General features: G+C 42.5%; 1 protein-coding gene across 2 annotated transcripts in view; it reads right to left on the bottom strand.

Annotated features, from left to right (window-relative positions):
• The window catches only part of LOC137532767 (sodium- and chloride-dependent GABA transporter 1), a 388,606-nt gene that overhangs the window by 55,863 nt on the left and 307,824 nt on the right, over positions 1-24,919 (bottom strand). For both annotated transcript variants that reach the window (XM_068253633.1, XM_068253634.1), the window contains exons 5-6: positions 18,393-18,502; positions 4,091-4,223 (exon numbers count right to left, since the gene is read on the bottom strand). In XM_068253633.1, the coding sequence (XP_068109734.1) occupies positions 4,091-4,223; positions 18,393-18,502 (243 nt within the window). The remainder of the gene's footprint in view (positions 1-4,090; positions 4,224-18,392; positions 18,503-24,919) is intronic.

Below are 24,919 nucleotides of genomic sequence, written 5' to 3'. Positions count from 1 at the left end.
TGAACAGCAGTTTTCAGATCTTGCCATAGATTCTCGATTGGATTTAGATCTGCACTTTGGCTGGGCCATTCTAACACATGGATATGTTTTGTTTTAAATTATTCCATTGTTGCCCTGACTTTATGTTTGGGGTCGTTGTCCTGCTGGAAGGTGAACCTCCACCCCAGTCTCAAGTCTTTTGCAGACTCCAAGAGGTTTTCTTCCAAGATTGCCCTGTATTTGGCTTCATCCATCTTCCCATCAACTCTGACCAGCTTCCCTGTCCCTGCTGAAGAGAAGCACCCCCAGAGCATGATGCTGCCACCACCATATTTGACAGTGGGGATGGTGTGTTCAGAGTAATATACAGTGTTAGTTTTCCGCCACACATAGCATTTTGCATTTTGGCCAAAAAGTTCCATTTTGGTCTCATCTGACCAGAGAGCCTTCTTCCACATGTTTGCTGTGTCCCCCACATGGCTTGTGGCAAACTGCAAACGGGACTTCTTATGCTTCTCTGTTAACAATGGCTTTCTTCTTGCCACTCTTCCATAAAAACCAACTTTGTGCAGTGCACGACTAATAGTTGTCCTATGGACAGATTTCCCCACCTGAGCTGTAGATCTCTGCAGATCCACCATGGGCCTCTTCTTGATTGCATTTCTGATCAGCGCTCTCCTTGTTTGGCCTGTGAGTTTAGGTGGACGGCCTTGTCTTGGTAGGTTTACAGTTGTGCCATACTCCTTCCATTACTGAATGATCGCTTGAACAGTGCTCCGTGAGATGTTCAAGGCTTTGGAAATCTTTTTGTAGCCTAAGCCTGCTTTAAACTATGGAAAGATGGATATCATTTTAAAGCTCTCTTTCTCCTCTTTCTGACGACACCTAACTTTTAGTTTTCTCTATTTTCGTGATTGAAATCACGACCGCTGCAATTTCAATCGCGAAAATAGCGAAAACTAAAAGGCGTAGGGTAGCGGTTTATATATCACTGGAAAGAGGAGAAAGAGAGCTTTAAAATGATATGCATCTTTCCATAGTTTCTGCACTGCTCGGAGTCCCTTTAAATTTCTCAATAACCTTATCCCTGACCTGTCTGGTGTGTTCTTTGGACTTCATGGTGTTGTTGCTGCCAATATTCTCTTAGACAACCTCTGAGGCCGTCACAGAGCAGCTGTATTTGTACTGACATTAGATAACACACAGGTGCACTCTATTTAGTCATTAGCACTCATCAGGCAATGTCTATGTGCAACTGACTGCACTCAGACCAAAAGGGGCTGAATAATTACGCACACCTCAATTTGCAGTTATTTATTTGTAAAAAATGTTTGGAATCATGTATGATTTTCATTCCACTTCTCACGTGTACAGCACTTTGTATTGGTTTTTCATGTGAAATTCCAATAAAATTGATTAATGTTTGTAGCAGTAACATGACAAAATGTGGAAAACTTCAAGGGGGCTGAATACTTTTGCAAGCCACTGTATTAATGTAAGCCACATCATTATAATACTAAGTGAAGTGATTTTCTCATTGCAGTGACACATGGGATGTGTTGGGGGTTAATGAATCAGAAAATGAATGGTACGTTTTTAAAGAGAACCTGAGGCGTATTTGTCAAATCATATTAGGACACAGAGGCATGTTTTGTGTACAGTGACAAGCCTCTGTGTCCTTCTATTGTGCCTCCAGCCCTTCCCCCACAGCTCTGCTGTTCCTCCTTAAAAAAAGCGCCAGACTAGCGACAAGCGGCCTTAAAAATTCAGGAATCCACCTGGAGTCCTGGACTCTCTTGGTGGTGGCGGAGAAGGCAGTCAAGCGGCCTGTGGGTAGAGGTGTTGTGCGGGGAGCGACTTAGTATTGGGGCAGGCAGTCACATGGCGTGCAGGCAGAGATGCGGTGTGTGGGGACGGACTTAATCTTGGGGGAGGCAGTAGCCCTCCGGGATCGATGCCTCATTCATTTTGATAAAGGTGAGGTACTGAACACTTTTGTGACTTAGGCGACTTCTCTTCTCAGTGACAATGCCTCCAGCTGCGCTGAAGGTCCTTTCTGATAGGACACTTGAGGCAGGGCAAGACGTGCTAAGTATAGGGGGAAGCATGTCCAACTCAGAGTTAATGACCATCTTCCCCATTAACATTTACTCCTTTCTAATGGCTAACTCTAAAAACTAAAGATTACCTGCCCTTACCCTATTCTTAAACAGTAACTGTATACAGTAACTAGTAACAGTAAAAGCAAAAAGTTTTAAATCAGGATGATACCATTTATTGGCTAACTACAAATTAATAAGAATGAACAAGCTTTTGGCCTTGCAGCCTTTGTCAGGTTTACATCCTGTTAGTTTGCAAGCTGGTGGTACAGACAGCTTATATACATGCAACATCAAAAGGGAAAACAGATATTTTTTTCAAGCATAAATACATCATGAAGATGCCTTAATACAAACAGACCATCTAAATGGGGTAAGATAAGGATCCTTGTTTACTTTATTGCTCACAGACCTGGTATTAGGATTGACCCAGAGGTATCGTAAATTCTTAGTTCACAAGTTCAGCTTAGTAATAACAGTAAGTAATTCTGTAATCATAACTGATAGCTCTAACTAATACTCACATTCACTTGGAACAATTAGTTTATGCCAAATTGATCTGTTTCTCCTTGAAGTTGCTTTAGTTTATCAAGCCCAATATTGTTTAATTGCAGCCTCCAGTTTCATCTGTTTGCATCCACCCTTTGTTCCCATGTATGATGCTTAGTGATTTGATTTCTGTTATGGTTATTTAAAGTGAACCTCCGGACTAAAAATCTACTCAGCAGAACTGAAAAGGCGTGGTGTTTCCTTAACAGTTTCACAGTATCAGAACTTTGTTTTTCTTACCAAAGCATCATTTTTAGCTGCATTTTTAGCTAAGCTCCACCCATCAGAGAAAGCTTTTTTTTCCCCCTGATGCTGTGCAAAGCATGATGGGATTTCCTATGTTGTTATTCACGTTGCCTAGCAACTGGGAGGGGTGATCAGCATACAGGACAGTTGGAACTGTGTCTCATGCTCCCTGTCACCTCCTTTCAACCAAAAAGATGGCTGCCCTCATGAAAGCAAACATTTGCCTGTTCTTTTAACACAGGGTGGGTGAGAGATTATATTACCTATCTATTTTAATTAATATAACTAATGTAACTTAATGACAGTATGCTTGTTTAGGCTGAAGTTCCTCTTTAAATTGCAACAAGCATTCAGTGTGTAAAGAGATGCTTGGAGAATATAATTTTATTTGGCACTGGAATTGAACATGTTGTCATAATGAATATACCAAGTAAAAACTGTTGTTTGGCCACACTCCTGGCTAGTAATCAATAAGTGCAAATCTGTCTGATCACTGACAGAAATAGTCAACTCCAAAGTGTAGAGAACACCAGCATTCTTTAAATATATATCTTCTGATCTAAATCTAAATTTTATTTAGAAATATTTTATAATGCTTCATAAGGTGAAAGTCCATCTGGGTATTATGCCAATGATCACAATAAAAACATTGCATAATCATAACTCTTATTTTCAGAAATACAGTACAGTACAAAACACCAGAAAACATCAAATTACAGCAGCAACACATGCATTCAAACTTTATTGTTCCTTTGTGAAGGTGCTGCAATTTGATGTGTCCACTTGATTTGTGCTTTGCTGGATTTTTGAAAGTAAGAATTATGATTACCGTATGTACCTCTTGAACTGTGATTATTGGAATTATATCCAGCTGGCATATATTTTCACCTTATGAAGCATTCTAAAATATTACTGAATAGAATTGAGATTTTTATCAGAAGATAAATTGAAAAGAGTGCTAGTCTTCTCTACACTTTTGAATCTTAATGAATAGGCACCCCCATTTAACATTAATTTCTAGCAAGCACACTAGAACGTTCTTTGTTGTTATGAGTAAATATCGATCTAATGAAAAAATTAGCTGGAATGCCTGCAAAGTACATAATTATTTGATGAGGATTTCTTTTTGTCAGCAAAACTAGACTTTCACTTTAACTCCCTGACTCTAGCATTACAGAATTTGGACCAACTAAAAGCAGAAATACATTTAGAATTACCTTTCCTGTCCAGCCAACTCCTTTCCAGATGCAAAAATAAACCAATACCCATGCAATGGCCAATGTGATGGCTAGTGGCCATCTGATTTGACCTGGTTTCTCTAATCCATCTGTCATTTGATGCATGTTACGCCTAAAAAACATAACAATACAAAATTATTAATAATTGACGTGACAAATAATAAAACCCATCAAACACAGGGGAAAACTAGAATGATATAGATGATTTTACACCAGTTTTGTTTCCAAATGATAATATTACCATAATAACAGTAATAAAATATTTCTTTCCATATTAAAAAAAAAACATGACCCTGAAAATTACAAATGCATTTTGTACAATACAATATTTTAATTATTATTATTACAATGCTAGAAATCATATATACAGTACATGTACATGTTTTACTTTCTTGATTTCCTATTTTATATGTTATTACAATAGTGACGGTGACCTTCTGTGGACTTAACCTTCTGATTTGGGTAAGTCAGATTGTATCTCTGTGCCTTTCTTTTCTCTCTGTTTGAATTCAATGTCATTTGACAATTGACATGTTCTCTAGTTGTTCCATTTTTTTTTAGGTGTCCTACTAAATAAACATCTGCCTGCTTTCAAGATAAGCTCACCTAAAGCAGTACTTTGCAAAAGATGCTTTCAGTCTGTTACCATGGTAACACTGCACAGTGTGATTACTGAATGCACGGTTTAAGTGTGAAATTGCTTCCTGATTCATTCGAGCTGCAGAGCTACTGCAAGATAAGGAGATGAGTCCACTCTACTCTTTACTATGCAGCTATCAATAAAATCAGGCAGATATTTCACAGCATGACTATTCTAAACACTGGCAAAAAAAATTAAAGAGACTCTGTACTGTCCGATTTGTACAATCAAAAAGCATACCAATCGAGTCACTGAGATCCCCTGGATCCCTCTATGCCATCTCCGCCATTCCCCGCCATGATCCTGGCTTTTAATCGCCAGTTTTAGGCAGTGTATATATATATATGACTAATAAACAAAGCACACACACAGAGCCTGCAGGGGGCGTGCAGGGGGCATGTATAACTTCTCCCTATCACAGCAGAGACAGTACATTCCTCTCTGGCTTGACAAGGCTTTGACAAAGAAAAGAAGATTAGGTATATTACAGAGACAGTGGAACTAGAAAAGGCTGCAGTAATCCAGACCACATTAGAACAGGTATAGGAACTTATAGGATAGAATAAATAAGGCTGAACATTTTTGTAACAGAGTCTCTTTAAGAGCCTGATGGTTTTGGGAGGGGCAAGAGTACACCAATTGATAATGAATTCATAGAGGAAGACAAGGGCACAGAGAGAGAACCTGACTCACCCATCTCAGATGGACGAGACCTAAAGCAAACCTGAACTGAAAATAAACATACAAGATAATGAATTGTATGTGTAGTACTAATAATAACAAGAACATTAGTAATACAGAATTGATTGCCATGTTATTTTTAATTTAATGGCGTCATATTTGAGAATGGATTTTAAACAGTAGCTGTGACAGATGCAGAATCTGCCTTGTTATGCTGAAAAACAAGTGATGCTCCTTTAAACTTTCCATCACTAAATTCTCTTCAGCTGCCTTTTCCCCACCAGATACATACCTTGAGGCTGATTTCAGACTGAGGATTGGTGGTAGTGGTGCGGCCCAGGGGTCGCAATGCACCGCCAAAAACATGCCTTTGGGAGCCTTTGAGGATTACCGCATTAGTACACGGTAATCCCCGTATGGCAATTCTCAAAAGAAGTTTGATTGTCATGCAATTTTCTATTCAAAACAAACCTCCATCTGGAAAAATACTGCATTTATTGCCCTATGATGTTTTATCTCCATATGGGCTTTAACTCACGTTCCTCGATGGCCAGATCCCTCTGGGCTAATACTCTGTCTCTTAATTGCTGACTTCCTTGATATGGGTGGAAAAGAGTTTCGGGGTTGCCAAGTTGTTTTGCAGAGTCCTGGCTGGGGACTCTGTCTTAGATAGCGGAGCTCGCTTGCACACGCTGAATCAGATGCTGGAGCTGCCTGCGTGTGCTGCGGCTTCCTGGCTCGTGACATCACTTCCCGGGATGGACGCTGGAACTTCCACACAGTCACTAGGTGACAAGCTGGACTGTGGATGCTCCAGGCACTGCTGATATTATTTAAACTTGCTTTAGACCACATCTCCTCACTTTAAATCGACTTGTTTCAACAGTTCTTGGCTGTCATCCTCAGGATTAAACCTGAGGAAGACAGTATTTCCGATCCTTTTCCAATCGACTTCCAATAGCAGTCAACAGAAAATAGTCAGAAATCGATCTGAAAATCATCAGAAATTAGATCGGACATGTTGGATATAATTGATTTGACAGTTAATCTGCCAGAAAATCTCATAGTGTATACCTAGCATAAGAATTGATGGCACAATTTCAGAGACAGGTATACTTCTACAGTAGTTCTTTGTATCTCCCATGTAAAGCATTTCGGTCTCTCATCAAATTATTTAAAAGTGACCTTGAAATGAGAGCCGGGAGAGACCATGAATGGGGAAAAATCAGTACATGTTATTAAAACTGCAATCAGGAGGTAATCATTCCACATTAATATCATTTTAGACAAAAGAACAGGCTGTTAATCAAATGGAAGGCTACTAAAATCATTATTTTGGCCCTGAAGCCTTTGAACTGGTATAGTATTTGCAAGAAATGGAATATCTCAGGTATCATATACCCCTGTTACTCTACTAGGATTCACTCTATAGGATGTTTCAGTTAACATAGTGCTATAATGATTGATCGACACCCACTTTAAAGACGGCTATCCACTGGGATATCATACCAATCAAATTATTGCTTCCATGATCACTAATTCATTAGGAAGTAATGCACAATTTACCAACTTGCACCATATGATCAAGGCTCATGAAAACCACTGTAACCATTAACTTTGTAATTATGAATTCTGTTCAGAGTTATGCAGTCTCCAATTCCCCCACCATTCACAATAACATTAAGAATGCCTACAAATACAAAATTAAAAAACAAACTAAATGGAAGCGCTTAAAACAATTTTTTAAAGTGTTGTGTTTTAATCCAACAAGTAAATGTATGCTTGGTTACAAAAACATAAATAATATAAGTTGTAATTCAAATCACATTACAACTACTCTTACAGGCATGCAATCAGATCCTCTTTAATCATTACTGGTACCTTGTCAATTTGTAATCCACAGTCTACAACTGTATTGATAGTTAAAAAAGCTCCTATATTGCAGACATTTGTAATCACAGTCCTGCAACCATAATAATGTGACAGATCCCTTATGTGATATTTTCCAAATTTAATAATAATAATAATATTTTGTAGCGCTTTTCACCCTGGGGACTGTAAAGGATAGCGGAGATGCCGCCGCATGGGCAAGCGGCAGGGCGGCCATCTCCGCGTTCCAGCTGGCGGCTTCTGCCACGCAGCTACATGCTGCTGGTTCACCTGGTCCTTCTAGTGCACACAGATTAAGAGCTACGCGCGCGCCAGGCGACAGGACCTTTATGCAAGTAGAAGGGGAGTCAGCTGATCAGGCCGATCAGCTGACTCCAGCTATGCTCCGGATTGGCTGAGTGACTGGGGCGGCGCTGTGGAGCGCTCTGGGTATTTATAGGGCTTGCCTGTCAGTTGCAAGTTGTCTGCTGTTGCGAATGCTAACGTGTGAGCGCTCAGACCCTAGTCAGATCTTACAGTGTGTTAGAACCAGCCGGAGCTGGGAATTCACACTTCGTCAGATTCTGTTGATAGCTTTTAGTACTATTATATTGTTAGACTTGTGTACCATTCTTTAGTCTAGTTCCCAGGTGTTGAAACCAAGGACTTCACCCCTAGACTAGGTTATTGCTATATCACTATTGTACATCTGTTAGTCTAGTTCCCAGGTGTTGAAACCAAGGACTTCACACCTAGACTAGTATTGCTATATTACTACTGTATTATCTGTTATGATCTCTCGCTCTCCTGACTACTCTCTTGGTTGCTGATTCGGTACTTCTGCCTATCTGTCTACTGTTGCCGACTCTGCCTGTACCTAGATACCGAATCAGTCTTCCGTCTCTGTACTGTATCTGTCCGTTCGTTGCTGACCTTGCTTCTCTGACCTTTCTATCCTCACTAGTGGGTCTACCACTAGTAAGGGAAATCTTTAGGGCTGTCACCTAACCCTTAGGTAAACAGTCATACTGTACTATCTGTGACACTTGTTCCTCAGGTGTCTGTTAGTTGCAAATAGTGTCTGTTGATCACCTGCCCCTCAGGAGATCATCTTGCAGCACAGTCAGTGGTCCCTGCTCCTCAGGGGTCCACTGGCTGCAGTACAGTCTGGTTCCCTGCGCCTCAGGGAATCCTTGGCTGTAGTAAAGTCTTAGTCACTCATTCCACCTGTGACCTCACTTGCAGCACAGTCAGTGGTCCCTGCTCCTCAGATGTCCACTGGCTGCAGTACTATCTGAATTCCCTGCTCCTCAGGAAATTCTTGGCTGAAGTATAGTCTGTATTCCCTGCTCCTCAGGGAATCCTAGGCTATTGTTTAGCCTTGGTCACCTGCCCTTCAGGTGATCATACTCTCTATCACCACCAGTGGTCCTTGCTGCTCAGGCGTCCACTGGCTGCAGTGCAGTCTGAATCCACTGCCCCTCAGGGGATCCTTGGCTGCAATATTGTCTGTGTCTCCCGCTCCTCGTGAGATAACTTCTCTTATTACTGTTGCACCAAGCACAATACCACATTAGGTGTCCTGTGTCTAGCTATACTTGTATTATTGGTGATTCTGCAGATCACCACATAATCAGGTATAGCATCTGTATTATGGGTGATACTGCAGATCACCAATAATCAGAAAAATCTGTGTCGCTGACACCAATTGTTACAGGGACTCAATGTGCTGTGACCCTGCGTTATGCAGGCTCAAAGGCTCGAGAGAAGAGGTGTAGTTTTTAGCTTTTTCTTAAAGCTGTCCAGAGAAGGCACCTCTATGAGTTCCATAGAGTAGGGGCTGCATGGACAAAGGCCCATGCACCAAATGTTTTTAAGTGTATCTTGGGAATAACCAAATTCATCTTGTTGGCAGAGCGGAGGGTGCATGGAGGGACATATAGTTCTAATAGATCTGCTATGTACTAGGGTCCCATATAGTGTAGGGCCTAGAATGTCAGCAGGCAGATCTTAAAATGGATTCTTTACTGGCAACCAGTGAAGAGTTTGTAGTACTGGGGAGATGTGTAAGCTGCAGGGGGTATGGGCTAGGAGTCTGGCTGCTGCATTCTGTACTAGTTGTAGTAGGCGCAGAACCTTATCCGGGTAGCCAACAGACAGGGCATTGCAGTAGTCCAGGCGGGAGGATAGAAATGCATGAACTCATGCATATTTCTCAGATGGAGGAATGAGGACTTGACAAAAGCCGATACCTGCTGTCTGAGTGTTAGCTTTCCATCCTGGATCACCCCCAGGTTTTTCACAGAGTCTTAAAATACTGCATGGCATCTCCCCATCATGGACTACCCAATGTCCAAACAGCAATATGGATAGCTGATTAAGCGCTTCCATTTAGTTGTTTCTTCTTGTAGATGTATGCAAGGTTGATGTGGATAGCTGCCGATACCTTCTAGTGCCCTATTTGTTTAATTATACAAAATGAACTTAAAATTAATTAAAAAATATATTAAGCCAATGCTTATTGTTAAAAGTTAAACACAATACATATTTTTGACTTTACATTTTTTCTAATCAAAATTTCCCTGAGAAGCCTAAACTGGATGTTTCTATTGGGATCAAAACCTGTACATACAGACAGATCATTGATCCAGCGCCTCACCAATGCATTCCAATGAAATTGTTCAAAAAGAGAGTATGATTAGGACCTGATCCCATTAACGCAGTTGTGTGCATTTTTCAGCAGGGAAAGTTTGAGCGTGAGATTCTGGGATAGTGCGAGTGTGAGACGCAGAGAAAGTGCGAGAGTGAGACGCAGGGAAAGTGCGAGTTTGAGACAGAGAGAGAGAGTGTGATACGGAGGGAAAATGCGAGTATGAGATGCAGGGAAAGTGGAGCCGGAGGGAAAGAGAGAGTGTGGGACAAAAAGGGAAAGTACGAGAGTGAGATGGAGAAAGAGGATTGCAAGTTGGAGGAGCACTCCTAAATGTTTTTTTTTTCTTTTCCACAATAATTTTTATTGAATTTTAACAAGCATAGTCTACTACTATATGATGTAACTGTGTTATATGTTCAATGTGTGGTAGCACTACTAAATGTTAGACAATGCACTCTGACTGCCAGGGAAACTCAAGTACTGACAGCTCATGTGACCTGCTCAGCACTGCACACACTGCAGGAGATCCACAGCTCAGGAAGGCTGATGTCCTCCGACAGCTAGAGAACTTCTCTCAGGCAGAGCAGTGGGTGAAGGGCAGCAATAGTGGCTGTAAAGTAGCCTGCTATCAGTCTCGTCTCCTCTGCTCTCCTCCCAATAGAGGAAGTGAAGGGAAAGTCAGAAAGTCGGACCACATAGCACTGTGACAGCACTGGCAACACAGAGACAGCAGCTGTCACCAGAGCAAAAATGATAATATTCTTTTCTCCTTATTTTCGCAAAAATAAGTAAAATTTTCGCTTTGATAAGCGGAAATTCGTCCAAATATTTTAGCTTTTTTTTCCCGCCAAATAGTTGCCGACTTTCGTGCCCCTTACCAGCTAGAATCATCAAATTTCCCAGGATGTGTTAGAGAGAACAGTGGGTACAAGAGGAAAAAACTTTTCAAAAATACCTTATAGTTTTGGAGAAAATCGATTTTAAAGTTACAATAGGAAAAATGTGTACATTTAAATGCAGTAAATGACAGATAATGTAGCAACGTAATGGTAGTGTAAATTTACTTATAGCAAAAGAAATAGCACTGATTTCTTGTTGGATTTTCCAGGGGGTCCACACTAGTGATGTTGTGAACTTGAAATTTTTGATTTGCGATGCTCTTTTTTATGATATATGTAAATTTACACCACCATTAAGTTGATACATAATATGTAATTTACTGCATTTAAATGTATACTTTTTTCCTTTCATAATTTTAAAATCGATTTTCTCCAAAACTATAAGGTGTTTTTTTTTCTCTTATACCCACTGTTCACCATACCCTACAAATTTGATGATGTTAAGGAGGCTTTGCTATTAACTGTGAAAGTTGGCAGCCACTAGGTGAAAATGTCAAAATTTAAGCAAATTTACACGAAAATCTAGAACGCGAAAATGCAAAAATGTAAGCGTATTTTTGCGGAGAAAAAAGTCTTGAAAACGAAAATGACATTTTTTGATGCGAAAATGCCTTTGGCAATAATTCACGAGCAACACTGGCTGTCACCACCTTACCTAGGATGCCATACTGTAGCTGGGGGAACATCAATATAACTTGAGCACCGCAATCCTATTGTTGCTCTCCCTGGCCACTGCATGATCGCTGCTGCTGCTGCTCCCCCATGTGAAGAGGAGGGGGCGGAGCTTTTATCCAGATGCCTGCACTGGGGATACAGTCACACAACTATGCCACACTGCACCATATAAATGGCTGCTTGCCAAGGACACCGACTGACTGTGCAGCTGCCGCCTGGCATTCTGATCAACTTCCTGCTAAAAGTCCAGGCGTCCATGCATCCAGCTGAGTGTTCAGACGAACAATCAGCAAGGCAGCGGCAGGCCAGGCTTCCAGCCCTACTCTTCCACACATCCTGTTTGTGCCACCTCAAACTTTGTGCCACCTGAGGAAGTCGCCTCACTTGGCGTCAAAGGCGGCCGGGCCTGCATACATAAATACACATGCAAGAATGTATCAAAAATACACATGCAAGAATGTATCAAACACAAACAAACATAATTAAAACCCATCCCATGCTGTGGACCTGAGGGATTACTGCTTATGATGTCACTGATTCACATCCTCCCACCAGTTCATCCACAGACTAATTCCGCCCCTGTCTATACTGCAGAGACATCTGAACATGCTACTGAATTTCACATACAGTATATATATAGGCCCCATATACCTCAGCTTAGCAGTGACAAAGACAGCAATAAAAACACTAAGGCCCTGTTCATACTGTCAGCGTTTGAAGTACGCATAGAAATGCAAAGAAAACGCAAGTTGAAAAACACATGCGTTTATATGCGTTTTTCGTGCATTTTCTATTGCGTTCTTGCATGTTCAAAGGAAGTGTGTCACACAGGAAACAATGGGAAACACAAAGGGAAATGTTCGCTAAAAATGCAATAGTACGTGTTTTTGAAACGCGTCCATAGACTTTCATTGCGTCCGTTTCTGTGCGTGACACACAGCGATGCGGATGAGAAACATATGCGTCTCATACACATACATGTGAACGAGGCCATTAGAAAACATTAGTGGCCGTTTCTGTGCGCAAAGTCTGCCTGTACGCGTTCTGGAAAACCGGCTAGGAACGCACATAGTCTGAACAGGGCCGAACAGTCCAACAGTTCTGGCAGCATGCTCATGTGTCTCTCACTCCATACCAGGCTCCCCACACATCTCTCATTCATCCCATCATGCACACCACAGTAGGAATACAAATAGCACAAAATAGTGGACACATCTGGGTAAACAAACATCACAATACCTATTCATATACTTCACATACTTCAGCTTTTTAAATATACACTTCATATCACATAAACAACCCAACGTCACTGCAAGTATGCCAGTGCCACATATACCTCAGCTTAGAATCAATAGAAATCTCTAACAAAATATAGGCACTAAAAAAATGCACAGCAAAACTTTAGTAAGATTGGCAGGCGGCACACTACACATGCTGCACACCAAAGATGTACACGAGATAGGGCAGGAAATCAGTGCTGGTTCCACAATTAAGAACATTTGAGAAAGCACAAATACTACAGCATTAGTTATGACCTTAAGACCATGCCTACCACTTATCACTGTACCAGAACACTTTGGCTGCCTCACCCAGTATAAAACTGCCATATATTTCTAAATTGCCTGAACTTTAAATACAGACCCTAATCTACATACTTTGAATATATATTGAGGTATTTAACTGCCTAACGACTGCTCCTCGCCGATTGGTGTGAGTAGCGCGGCAGCCCCAAGAGAACTCCACGCCATTTGGCGTGAAGTGCTAGGGGCGTAGATTGCATGGGATCGCGCGTACCGAGCTCTGCTCCGTCATCACCCTCCCAGCGGCGATCGCCACTAGGGACTGTTAGACGGTGAAACCACCATCTAATAACAGTGTTATTAGATGGTGGGGACAGCCGTGTGACACGACTGTCCCTTTGGAGGCAGGGAAGTGATCCGCTGTCATAGGCTGAAATCTATGACAGACAATCACACTGATTGGCTGGCGGGGGAGGGAGGGCTAGGAAAATAATTCATTTTAAAAAAAGCATTTATTTATAAAACAAAACAAAACATAAAAATGTTTATAAAAAAATTAAACAAACATCCTGGGAGCAATCACAGCCCACCAACAGAGAAGGCTGATGGTGGGCAGAATCACTTGTGTGCTGAGTTGTACAGCCCTGCAGTGAGCCCTTAAAGCTGCAGCCTATTTTGTAAAAAATGGCCTGGTCACTAGGGGAGTTAAGACCGCGGTCCTCAAGAGGTCAATGAGTACCATAGGTCAAAAGATTTTGGGAGCCTAATTATATTTGAGATATTAAGCGAATTGTCTAATATTTCCACTGTTTAGATTTTTGTTTTGGTTTTATTATCTCAATTAGTCTTGCTATATAGTTTATTATAGAAAATTAGAATTGAATTACCCTAATAAAAATGAATAGCAAACAACTCCGAACTCCCAGAATTGGGAACGTGCTGATGAAGCCAAGTTTTTAATCTGGGAAACTATTGGGGATTACTGAGATTACTATAGTCATATGTCCATTGTAGTCTATGGCCAATTTTTTAGAGGGAAGCCAATTAATTTATTTGTATGCTTTTGGGATGAGGGAGGAAATCAGAATGACAAGAGAAAACCCTCACAGACATTAGGAGAACATACAGACTCTGTGCAGATAGTTCCCTAGCTGGGATTTCAATCAGGGACCCAGCACTGTGACTTGCAGTGCTGGGTCCCCGGTATAGCACTCTCGCTCTGAGAGTGGTATCCACTACACCACACCACCGTGATATCATATGTATCTTACACATGCTCAGTCTATACCAACTCAACAAACATATTTTATTTTTTCATTTAAATATTTCAAACATAAAAATAAATATACAAATGAAAATCGTATGAAAAAAAAATGATGGGACCTTTAGGCCTTTCCTCTGCACATTTCTTAGGTTGATTATAAAATGAGATGGTATGTTTGTTTGGTTGTGTTCTGGTTCTTTAGTTCCCTAGGGGTATCTAGTTGAGTGACACCTTTGATTTCATATCATAAGGAAGGGAACATTTTGTGAAGCAGACTAGACAATTGCAACTCTCTGCACTGCGGCCTTCCTGCCAACCGTTTAGCCCAGCTACAGTCTATCATGAACTCTGCTGCACGACTCATTCACCTCTCCTCCCACTTCTCTAGCCCAATTCCCCTCTGCCAGTCCGTTCACTGGCTGCCAGTTACACAATGGATACAATTTAAAATTCTTACTCTCTCCTACAAAGCTCTCCACAACATAGCTACTTCCTATCTAAATCAACTTATTTCCAGATACCATCCTACACGCAAGCTCCACTCTGCTAACAATATCCTTCTGTCTTCTTCCCTGATCACCTCTTCCCACTCCCACTTGCAAGACTTCTCTCGATCCTCTCCCCTCCTCTGGAACACTCTCCCTCAACACATTCGCCACTCACCCACACTCACTATTTTTAGGCGCAATCTGAAAACTCACCTCTTCAGGCAAGCATACTCCCCTACCTAGGCCCCTGCCCACTCATCACCATTTCTACCACCCCACACACAGCCTCCCTTTACCTACTGTCCTATATCTTAAATGTTTAGACTGTAAGGCCTTTTGGCCAAAGCTCTCTTCCCCTTTTGTCTCACAATGCTGTGTAATGGGTGTACACACCTTTGTAAAAACATTTAGCTAATTTGTTCACTGCATTACCTGTTATACCCTCTTGTCTTGTATCAAGTGTTGTATTGTATACTCTGTATTGATATACCTTGTATGCTATTGTACAGATGCTGGTGCTATGTAAATCATAAATAATAATAATAATAATAATAAAGCAGCTTGTTGAGACACTTGGATGACTCCAAAACTCAGAATCTAGAGCTTTCTGTTAAGCTTTCAATATGTTTGGTATACTTTTTTGATTGCCACGTAACAAATTTTTGGCAAAACTAAAGGTGGCCATACATGGTACAATTTTTCATTTTTTTTCGATTAGATAATTTAGTTCGATTATTCCGTTAGATCGAATATAAAGATTTTTCCAGCAAGTCCGATCTGATTTTTCAGATCGTTCAAATTTCCTGATTAAAAAAAAAAATATTTTCAACTTTCATTCGATTCGATCATTTAGATCAAATAAACAGGATAAACAAACTTGTAAAAACAAAACAGAGAACACCAAGAGCCCAATAGTGCAACATTGTCTGGTAAGCTCAATATATAATGTAATGTCAAAAGTTCTTATACTCACAAAGGTGGGTTACCATCAGGCAACCACTTGACAGGCAGGTGGGGAGTATTAGTACCTGACCCCACTCAGGTATAAAAGTCGCTCTCTGTAGATAGTAAAATGGGGAAAGAACCCCTCCACCAGGGGTAGACTTAATCGTGCTGTAATATGTACGAACAGAGGCGCCAAGCAGAGTAAAACAATGTTCTAAATGCTAAAAAGAGGGAAGTCAAGGTGGACTTACCTCCCTCTGGTAGTGGACATATACTCAAATACAGAGTAAAAAATATACAATTTATTCACAGCTCCATAAAATCACAACGTGTTTCGCGGTCAACAGTCCCGCTTCATCAGGCAATTCAGGAGCATATAAAACTGTAACAGATACAAGCATGCAAATCAATATACCACAGATATGGACCATTAATTCAAAAATATAAAAATGCGAATACAAATTTATGCGAAGCAACTTGGTATTTTTAAGATAAAAAAACCTTGTGTTGTGGAAACTGCATGCATCTATAAGCATGCATATCAATAAGCCACAGATACGGACTATTAGCTCAAAAATATAGAAATGCGAATACAAGTTTATGCGAAGCAACTATAAAGTATCACGTGAATCATATTGCCTTTTAGAGTAATTGGACTGTGCAAAGAACTAGACAATAGGATAAAAGTGCAATGCTTAAAAGATTGTCCATAGGCTAAAGTGCAGTGCTTATCACATTCAATAGAAGCAGTCTAAAGTGCCACGTCATGTATCCTTTGCAGACACAAAAAAAGCATTTCATTTTGAGAGTGAAACTTTAAAACCCTAAACATGGCCACCAAGGGTAATGCGACCTCATCACTGCAGTGTTTCCAACCTAAAACATGGCCGCCACCAATGATGTGACTTTTTTTCTGTACACCTTACATTGTTTCCAACCAAAAATATGGCCGCCACCTATGATGCAACCTTTTTCACTGCACTCCCCATACATGTATAATAGGTTTCCATCAAAGAAATGGCCGCCACCACTAATGTGACGTTAATGTCGCACCCGCCCCCATTTTTTGTTTGGCTGGTGACCATGTGTACGCTGCATGCGTGTTGCGCTCCCATTGGCCACTTGCTAGACACAGCTATTTTATATATAGAACTCAACATGAAGACCGTCCTCACAGAGGCGATCACACGCTTTATAGACCTGAACCAGGTAAGAGGCTACTCTTGGCAGAGAGCCCGCTGATTGCTTTTTTTGTGTCTGCAAAGGATACATGACGTAGCACTTTAGACCCCTTCTATTGAATGTGATAAGCACTGCACTTTTGCCTATGGACAACCTTTTAACCCCCTTACCGGTCTAATTCCCGCCAGCAAGGGGGCAGCACAGCACTTTTAAAAAAAATTTTTTTTAATCATGTAGCGAGTCCAGGGCTCGCTATATGATAGCCGCTCAGCAGCGGCATCCCCCCACCCACTCCGATCGCCTTCGGCAATCAGAGTAAGCAGGAAATCCCGTTCAGAACGGGATTTCCTGCTGAGCTTCCCTGGTCGCCATGGCGACGGGGTGGGATGACGTCACCGACGTCATGGATGTCGGGACATCAGAGGGAATCCTTTTCCACCCCTCAGAGCTGCCTGGCACTGATTGGCCAGGCTGCGCAAGGGGTCTGGAGAGGGGGGGGCAGCGCGGCACGGCAGATAGCGGCGAGCGGCGGCGATTGGATGTTACAAGCAGCTAGCAAAGTGCTAGCTGCATGTAACAAAAAAAATTATGCAAATCGGCCCAGCGGGGCTTGAGAAATCCTCCTGCGCAGGTTACCCCGAGTTGAGCTCGGGATAACCGGCAAGGAGGCTAAGCATTGCACTTTTATCCTATTGTCTAGTTCTTTGCACAGTCCAATTACTCCAAAAGGCAATATGATTCACGTGATACTTTATAGTTGCTTCGCATAAACTTGTATTCACATTTCTATATTTTTGAGCTAATGGTCCATATCTGTGGCTTATTGATATGCATGGTTGTAGATGCATGCAGTTTCCACAACACAAGGTTTTTTTATCTCAAAAATACCGAGTTGCTTCGCATAAATTTGTATTCACATTTTTATATTTTTGAGTTAATGGTCCATATTTGTGGAATAATGATTTGCATGCTTGTATCTGTTACAGTTTTATATGCTTCTGTACTGCCTGATGAAGCGGGACTGTTGACCGCGAAATGTGTTGCGATTTTATGGAGCTGTGTGAATAAATTGTATATTTTTTACTCTGCATTTGAGTATATGTCCACTACTAGAGGGAGGTAAGTCCACCTCGACTTCCCTCTTTTTTATCATTTTTAGAACCTTGTTTTACTCTGCTTGGCGCCTGTGTTTGTACATATTACAGCAGGATAATCAAACATTTTTATTGTACCATGCATGGCCACCATAACATGGACATGTTTTTGCAAGTAATATGATTGTCTCTGCCAATAGATGTGGTACTATATTAACTGAAATTTGTACCTGTGGAAAATGTTCAGTTATGCTTAAAAAAGAACTATTATGTGTCATTGCTTTTGGAATTTATTTTGTATTCTCAACAATCAAATATAGGTATTATACGGATTCATGAAGTACAGTTGACACAGACATAAACCAACTTACTCCCAAAATTCAAGCACTGCGCTGGTCATGTTTGTAGTGTTGGCCATAGAATAGTTGGAAAAACAGCGATCTGTGTTCCATGGATTGTCACAGCTCTTCCAAGGTAGATTCTAAATAAATTAAACAAAAAACATGTTTCAATACAAAGTAAAACTGGACTGATGTAATATGACAGGTGCAAAGAATAATAGATGCAAAATTTGCCCACTGCAAACAATCAGTGCCATTGTTTAATTCAGTAGATGAAACATGGTTTGGTGTTTTGCCTTATTTTTGTTCCAGTTTCATTTAAACCTGTTAATGGAGCATTTCATATGGACAGGTTCCTGTGATCAGAGTTGGCTCAGATTTTAGGTTCGCAGCCCGCGGACGCAAAGTTCTGCAAAAGCACACTGTCAGGAACCGGCCAGCGGCACGCCTGCGTATACGGTTCCCAACTGCGGGTTTGACCAGATCAAACGGGGAGCAGCCTTATACAAGCTAAAAACAAGGCTGGGACCCCTCAAACACTTCTCACTGCCACCACTAGCTGTTGCTAGACACATGCACTCTGCTGTCGAGTGCTCAGCACGCAATCCGCATTTTTGTACTCGGGTCAGCGTTGCGCTTTAGGCCGAATACGAGAACGCCATGCACACACACACAGTTGCAATATTACACTGTAGTAAAGCAAAACCACTAGCAGTCGTTACGAACGATACTGTTAGCCACTCCGAGACTTCCCACTCTGCTGTCGAGTGCAGAGGTGCCCCATACACACAATGCAATTACAATCGTATACGGTAGTGTTGCTCAGTCATACAATCAGGCATGGACTTATACACAGTTACACTTCAGTCTCTTCTAGGCTATGAGTGTTAGTTTAGTACAGCAGTAGTCAAACTTATTAAATAATGATTTAATATTCCAGGAAAAAAGGGGAACAATGCAGAAAATAATATATACAAAAGATTTACAAAAACTAAGTAAAAAAAGTTACAAAACAAAAGTTTACAAGGATACACAGCAAGACAAATAAAGAATGGAATAAACATAAAGTGAACTTTTACCAGCGCAAATGTCCAACCGTGGAGGGACACTGATTTACCAATTCAATCGGGATCAGCTCTGGTGATGTGCTACCCTCAAGAGAAGATGATCTGTGACTGTCCCAGTCTGGGTTTTATAGTCCCAAGTGTGGCCCCGGGCAATGGATGTTCAGTCCCACAATCTAATTCCCCAATGTGCCAGGTCCAGGAATAATCCAATTTCCTGTGTAACGTGTGGAACTTCAAAGCGTTCCTGTGTTAGTGTTTGATCTTTTCAGAGATATCAGAACACTTCCATAAACTCCAATTTCCACAGGTAACTATAGTCTAGCCCATACATCAAAAGATTGTATTTTGGTTACAGGTAGCAGTTTGCATGTAATTACCTGTAAACAGACACAGACAATCACATCTGAGACAGCCGATCCAAGGTGAAGACCTGACTGCGATTGTTCCACCTCAAATGCAAATGTACTACAGGAGATTCAATTAGCAACATCCACCTTCCAGAGGAACTGAATGCAAAAGCTCAAAGTTCTTCCTTCTGCCATACAAACAAACACAGCTTTCCCCAAAGCCAGAATGGCTGTAGCCGACATCACATATGATACAGTCAGAAAAATGAAAAATATGCTTCTGTATTATCCCAACATCATAACTAGCTGCCATATTTCTGACACCTCCGCTAGCTGCCATATTCCTGACATATTCCCCACCTGTCAGTTGGCTCCCAGCTACACGACTGGAAAGCTAGGTCAGGTTGCTGCAATGTGTCGTTGCTCTTGGCAACCTGATGTAACCAACCAGGGGAATGAAGGTCAGTGAGGACCGTGAATTCATGACCATAGAGACAGTGCTGCAGCTGGGGAAGGGTTCCGACCATCACTACACGCACTTTCTCTATAGTGGCAGGAGCTATCTCTCTGTCCCTTTGGGGAATGATTATCTGCCGGTCTGCCTCCTCCACTTTGGGCAGCTCCGAGGGAATAACTTCCCAGAACCCTCTCAGCCTGCCCCTCCCAGCTGGTGACCCACTGGCCAGACCCCTGAGCTCTTCTAGGCTGCTGTCAAATCGAACAGCCCCAAAGAGCTCAGTGCTGCCTGTCACACATGCCAGGAAGGCTGCAGACGGAGAGGCTCCTGGGCCGTCAGGGCCAGGTTCCGAAGTGGATGTGGTTGACCCAGCAAGATTTGCCACTTCAGTGGCCAGTCCCTCTGCTGTAGACCCACTAGCATTGTGGGCTACCACTGCAGCTGAGGGAGCGCCCACATTACACATATCATAAACCACATCACATTTGGTCTTAAAAACATCTGACGGGGGAAGATCTGGCCTGGGGCCGTCTGCCCCTTCAGTGGGCAGTTCATCTGCTGCAGCCCAGCGAACACTGCTGGTTACTCCTGCTGTTTGACAGAGTGTCCACATGACACACAGCATTATGTAGCACAACACATATGACATCAGCATTATCAGCCCTACATATATTGTCATTTGGAACATCACCTGAAACATCAATATTAACTGTATCATTACACATATTGCTACTCAGCACTTCACAAGTAGCATCAACATTTCCTGCATCGATCGCCTCGATAGTCCGTGCGTCATAAATGACATCATCAGTTTCTGCATTCTCGGTATCACCAGGTCCCACTCCAGGCCTAGGCACTGGAGACTCACTAGGGCTTGCTCCTAGTATACAGTCTGTAGCCCCGGGAGGCCCACCAGCACCCCCTACTTGCACAGAGTTATCAAACAGTACCTTGCAAGAGTCCTGAACTTCTGCTGGGGAGGTGGGCTCTACGGGGGTTGGATTAGGCTCATACCTGGCTACTAACCGTCCCAGGTCAGTACCCAACAAAACGTTTGTGGGGATGGCATCAGTTACTCCCACTTTTCTCATTCCACTGCCGGCACCCCAGTCCAGGTGAACCAAGGCGGTGGGTATGGCTGGGGTGACACCCCCAACTCCTCTGACAGCAATCATTTTCCCAGGTATGTACTGCTCCAGGTTCACAAGCTGGGGATGTATGAGAGTCACTTCTGCTCCAGAGTCTCTCAGCCCAGTGGCAACTGTACCCCCAACCGTGACAAGCTGCAGATTCTCTGCATAGCTAGTGGCATTCCTGGTAGCACACAAAGCAGTTTGGACTTCACTGGGGTTTGAGGCCTCACTAGATTTTGGGGCCTCCCTCTTCCTCTCTGGGCAAGTCATGTTGATATGACCCACCCTGTCACATACAAAGCATTTCCGGGTGTCAGTGGTTGGTTGCTTGAATCCAGGAGACAGCGGTGCTTGACTCCTCTGGGTAATGGGGGAAACAGGTTTAGCAATCTGTTCTCCCCTCCAGCTGGATGTTGTAGTCCTCCGGGACTCGGGTGCTCTTTGGGCTGTGTAGGAATCGGCAATCTCTGCAGCCCCATCCACTGTCTTTGGTACTCGATCCAGCACAAACAGCCGGACATCAACAGGACAAGTGTGGAGGAACTGGTCTTTTATTATCAGTTCCTGCAGGGCATCAAAGGTTTTAACAGCCAGTCCTTTTAACCACTGCTGGAAGGCAGTGTGCAGGTTGCAAGCATGATCCAGGTAACTGTCATTAGGACCTCGCTGCACTGTCCTGAAACATTTGCAATACACCTCTGGCGTGAGGTGGTATCGCGTAATGATGGCTTTCTTAATTGCCTCGAAGTCTGTTTCTTCCTCCTGGGGGAGACTCACAAACTCCTCCCAGGCCTTGCCTCTCAGCCCTGGTGTGAGATACCTTGCCCACTGCTCACGGGGCAACCCATACTGACGACAAGTCCTTTCAAACCCCTGTAAGAAAGTGTCTATGTCAGAGTCCTTGCGAGAAGCTTATCCAGGGGGGTTCTGTGGACTCACTCACCCTTGCGTTCTGCGGGGCCAGCAGACCGATTCTGCTGCTGAAGTTTAGCCAGCTCCAGCTGGTGTTGACGCTCAGCACTTTCCCTCTCGGCTTCTTGTCGCCGCTCAGCTTGTTCCCTCTCAACCTGGAGTTGCTGTGCAGCTTGTTCCTTCTCTGTCTGTCGGTGCAGTAGGATCAGCTTTAGGCGCAGTTCAGGATCAGCCGAGTTCAGTAGCTGTAGGTCAGCTTCCAGAGATGGCATCTCCCTGTTCGGTGGATCGTCCATGACATTGTCTCCACTCGCATTCTGTGGCAGGAGCGATTCCTCCTCTGGCGTGTCGTGATCTGCATCCACTGGCGGTGGAGCACGGGCTTGCTCTGCCTCATCATACTCCTTGAGGGCACGAACTAACTGCTCCTTAGTCTGGCTGCTCCCCGTCTTAATGCCTTTGTGCTCACACAGGTTGAGTAGTATTTCTTTGCTTTGCCTTGCATAGCTGGTTGCTTTCTGAGCCATCGTGTTGCAAAATAAAAAGAAAAAAGGGGAATGAAAGCAAAAATGCCAAGTGTGTACCTTTGTTAAAAAAAAAAGTATATAGATTCTGCACTGAGTAGACTTCTGTAGGCTAGTCGCTTCTAGCAAGCTTCCAGCCTTTAGTACTCAGAATAGTGAGCTAAACCGTGTACTAATGTACTAAACGATCCCACCACTGCCGAGTGCTCAGCACGCAATCCGCGTTTTTGTACTTGGGTCAGCTTTGCGCTTTAGGCCGAATACGAGAACGCCACGCACACACACACAGTTGCAATATTACACTGTAGTGAAGCAAAACCACTAACAGTCGTTCCGAACGATACTGTTAGCCACTCCGAGACTTCCCACTCTGCTGTCGAGTGCAGAGGTGCCCCATACACACAATGCAATTACAATCCTATACGGTAGTGTTGCTCAATCATACAATCAGGCATGGACTTATACAAAGTTACACTTCAGTCTCTTCTAGGCTATGAGTGTTAGTTTAGTACAGCCGAAGTCAAACTTATTAAATAACGATTTAATATTACAGGAAAAAAGGGGAACAATGCAGAAAATATATACAAAAGATTTACAAAAACAAAGTAAAAAAAAGTTCCAAAATAAAAGTTTACAAGGATACATAGCAAGAAAAATTTGCATAAAAATAAGAATGGAATAAACTTAAAGTGAACGTTTACCAGCGCAAATGTCCAACCATGGAGGGAAACGGATTTACCGATTCGATTGGGATCAGCTCTGGCGATGTGCTACCCTCAAGAGAAGATGATCCGTGACTGTCCCAGTCTGGTTCTTATAGTCCCAAGTGTTACCCCGGGCAATGGATGTTCAGTCCCACAATCTAATGCAATTTCCCCAATGTCCCAGGTCCTGGAATAATCCAATTTCCTGTTTAACGTGTACAACTTCAAAGCATTCCTGTGTTAGTGTTTGATCTTTTCAGAGATTTCAGAACACTTCCATAAACTCCAATTTCCACAGGTAACTATAGTCTAGTCCATACATCAAAAGATTGTATTTTGGTTACAGGTAGCAGTTTGCATGTAATTACCTGTAGACAATCACATCTGATTGACAATCACATCTGAGACAGCCGATCTAAGGTGAAGACCTGACTGCTATTGTTCCCCTTCAAATGCAAATGTACTACAGGAGATTCAATTAACAGCATCCAACTTCCAGAGGAACTGAATGCAAAAGCTCAAAGTACTTCATTCTGCCATACAAACAAACACAGCTTTTCCCAAAGCCAGAATGGCTGTAGCCGACATCACATATGATACAGTCAGAAAAATGAAAAATATGCTTCTGTATTATCCCAACATCATAACTAGCTGCCATATTCCTGACATCCACGAACTGGCGAACTCGGCAAATTGCAATGGACTTCAATAGGCAGGCGGACTTTAAAAACTACAAACACTGTTTCTGGCCACAAAAGTAATGGAAAAGATGTTTCAAGGGGTCTAACACCTGGAGGGGGGCATAGCGGAGTGGGATACATGCCAAAAGTCTCTGTGAAAATTACGGATTTGATGCAGAGCAGGGTTGTAATCCCTAAAGGGCAGAAATCACATTGCATTTCTAAATTGGAGGCATAAAGTGCTTGACAACATCTTGGGTGTGTAGACATGGATCAGCAGGTAGTGTAAATAGTGTATTGCTTCACACTGACAGACCAAATTCACTGTGTAACACACCGCAAACAGATGTTTGTGTAGTGATGGCCCTGCTGGTGGGCACCATGGCGAGAGTGCAGGTGATGGTGGTTTTCCAGCCCATATGGTTGGGCTGAGGTAGCTCAATGACAGAACAACAGTGACTGTCCAGCTGATCGAATTTGGTCTGTCCACAATGAAGCAAAAACCTTATTATTTTGGGTGTGCCCCCCAACACACTCATTTAGGTCATTGCTTCATTGTGATATGCAAGTCTCTTCACCATGGCAAGGTAACGATCATGAAGGGGAATTGACACATGTACATGCCTTTTGTTTTGTTGTTGCAGCCGCAGTGCAGCCAGAAAACGTAGGCATGTATGCGCACCAGAAAAATTATTATTCTTTCAGCTGCCTTAAACATTTAGGAATCCACCTG

Source organism: Hyperolius riggenbachi, chromosome 9 (assembly GCF_040937935.1).
Source record: "Hyperolius riggenbachi isolate aHypRig1 chromosome 9, aHypRig1.pri, whole genome shotgun sequence".
Classification (NCBI taxonomy): domain Eukaryota; kingdom Metazoa; phylum Chordata; class Amphibia; order Anura; family Hyperoliidae; genus Hyperolius; species Hyperolius riggenbachi.
Note: the sequence above shows the minus strand (reverse complement) of the source record. Positions and strands in the feature narration are given on the sequence as shown.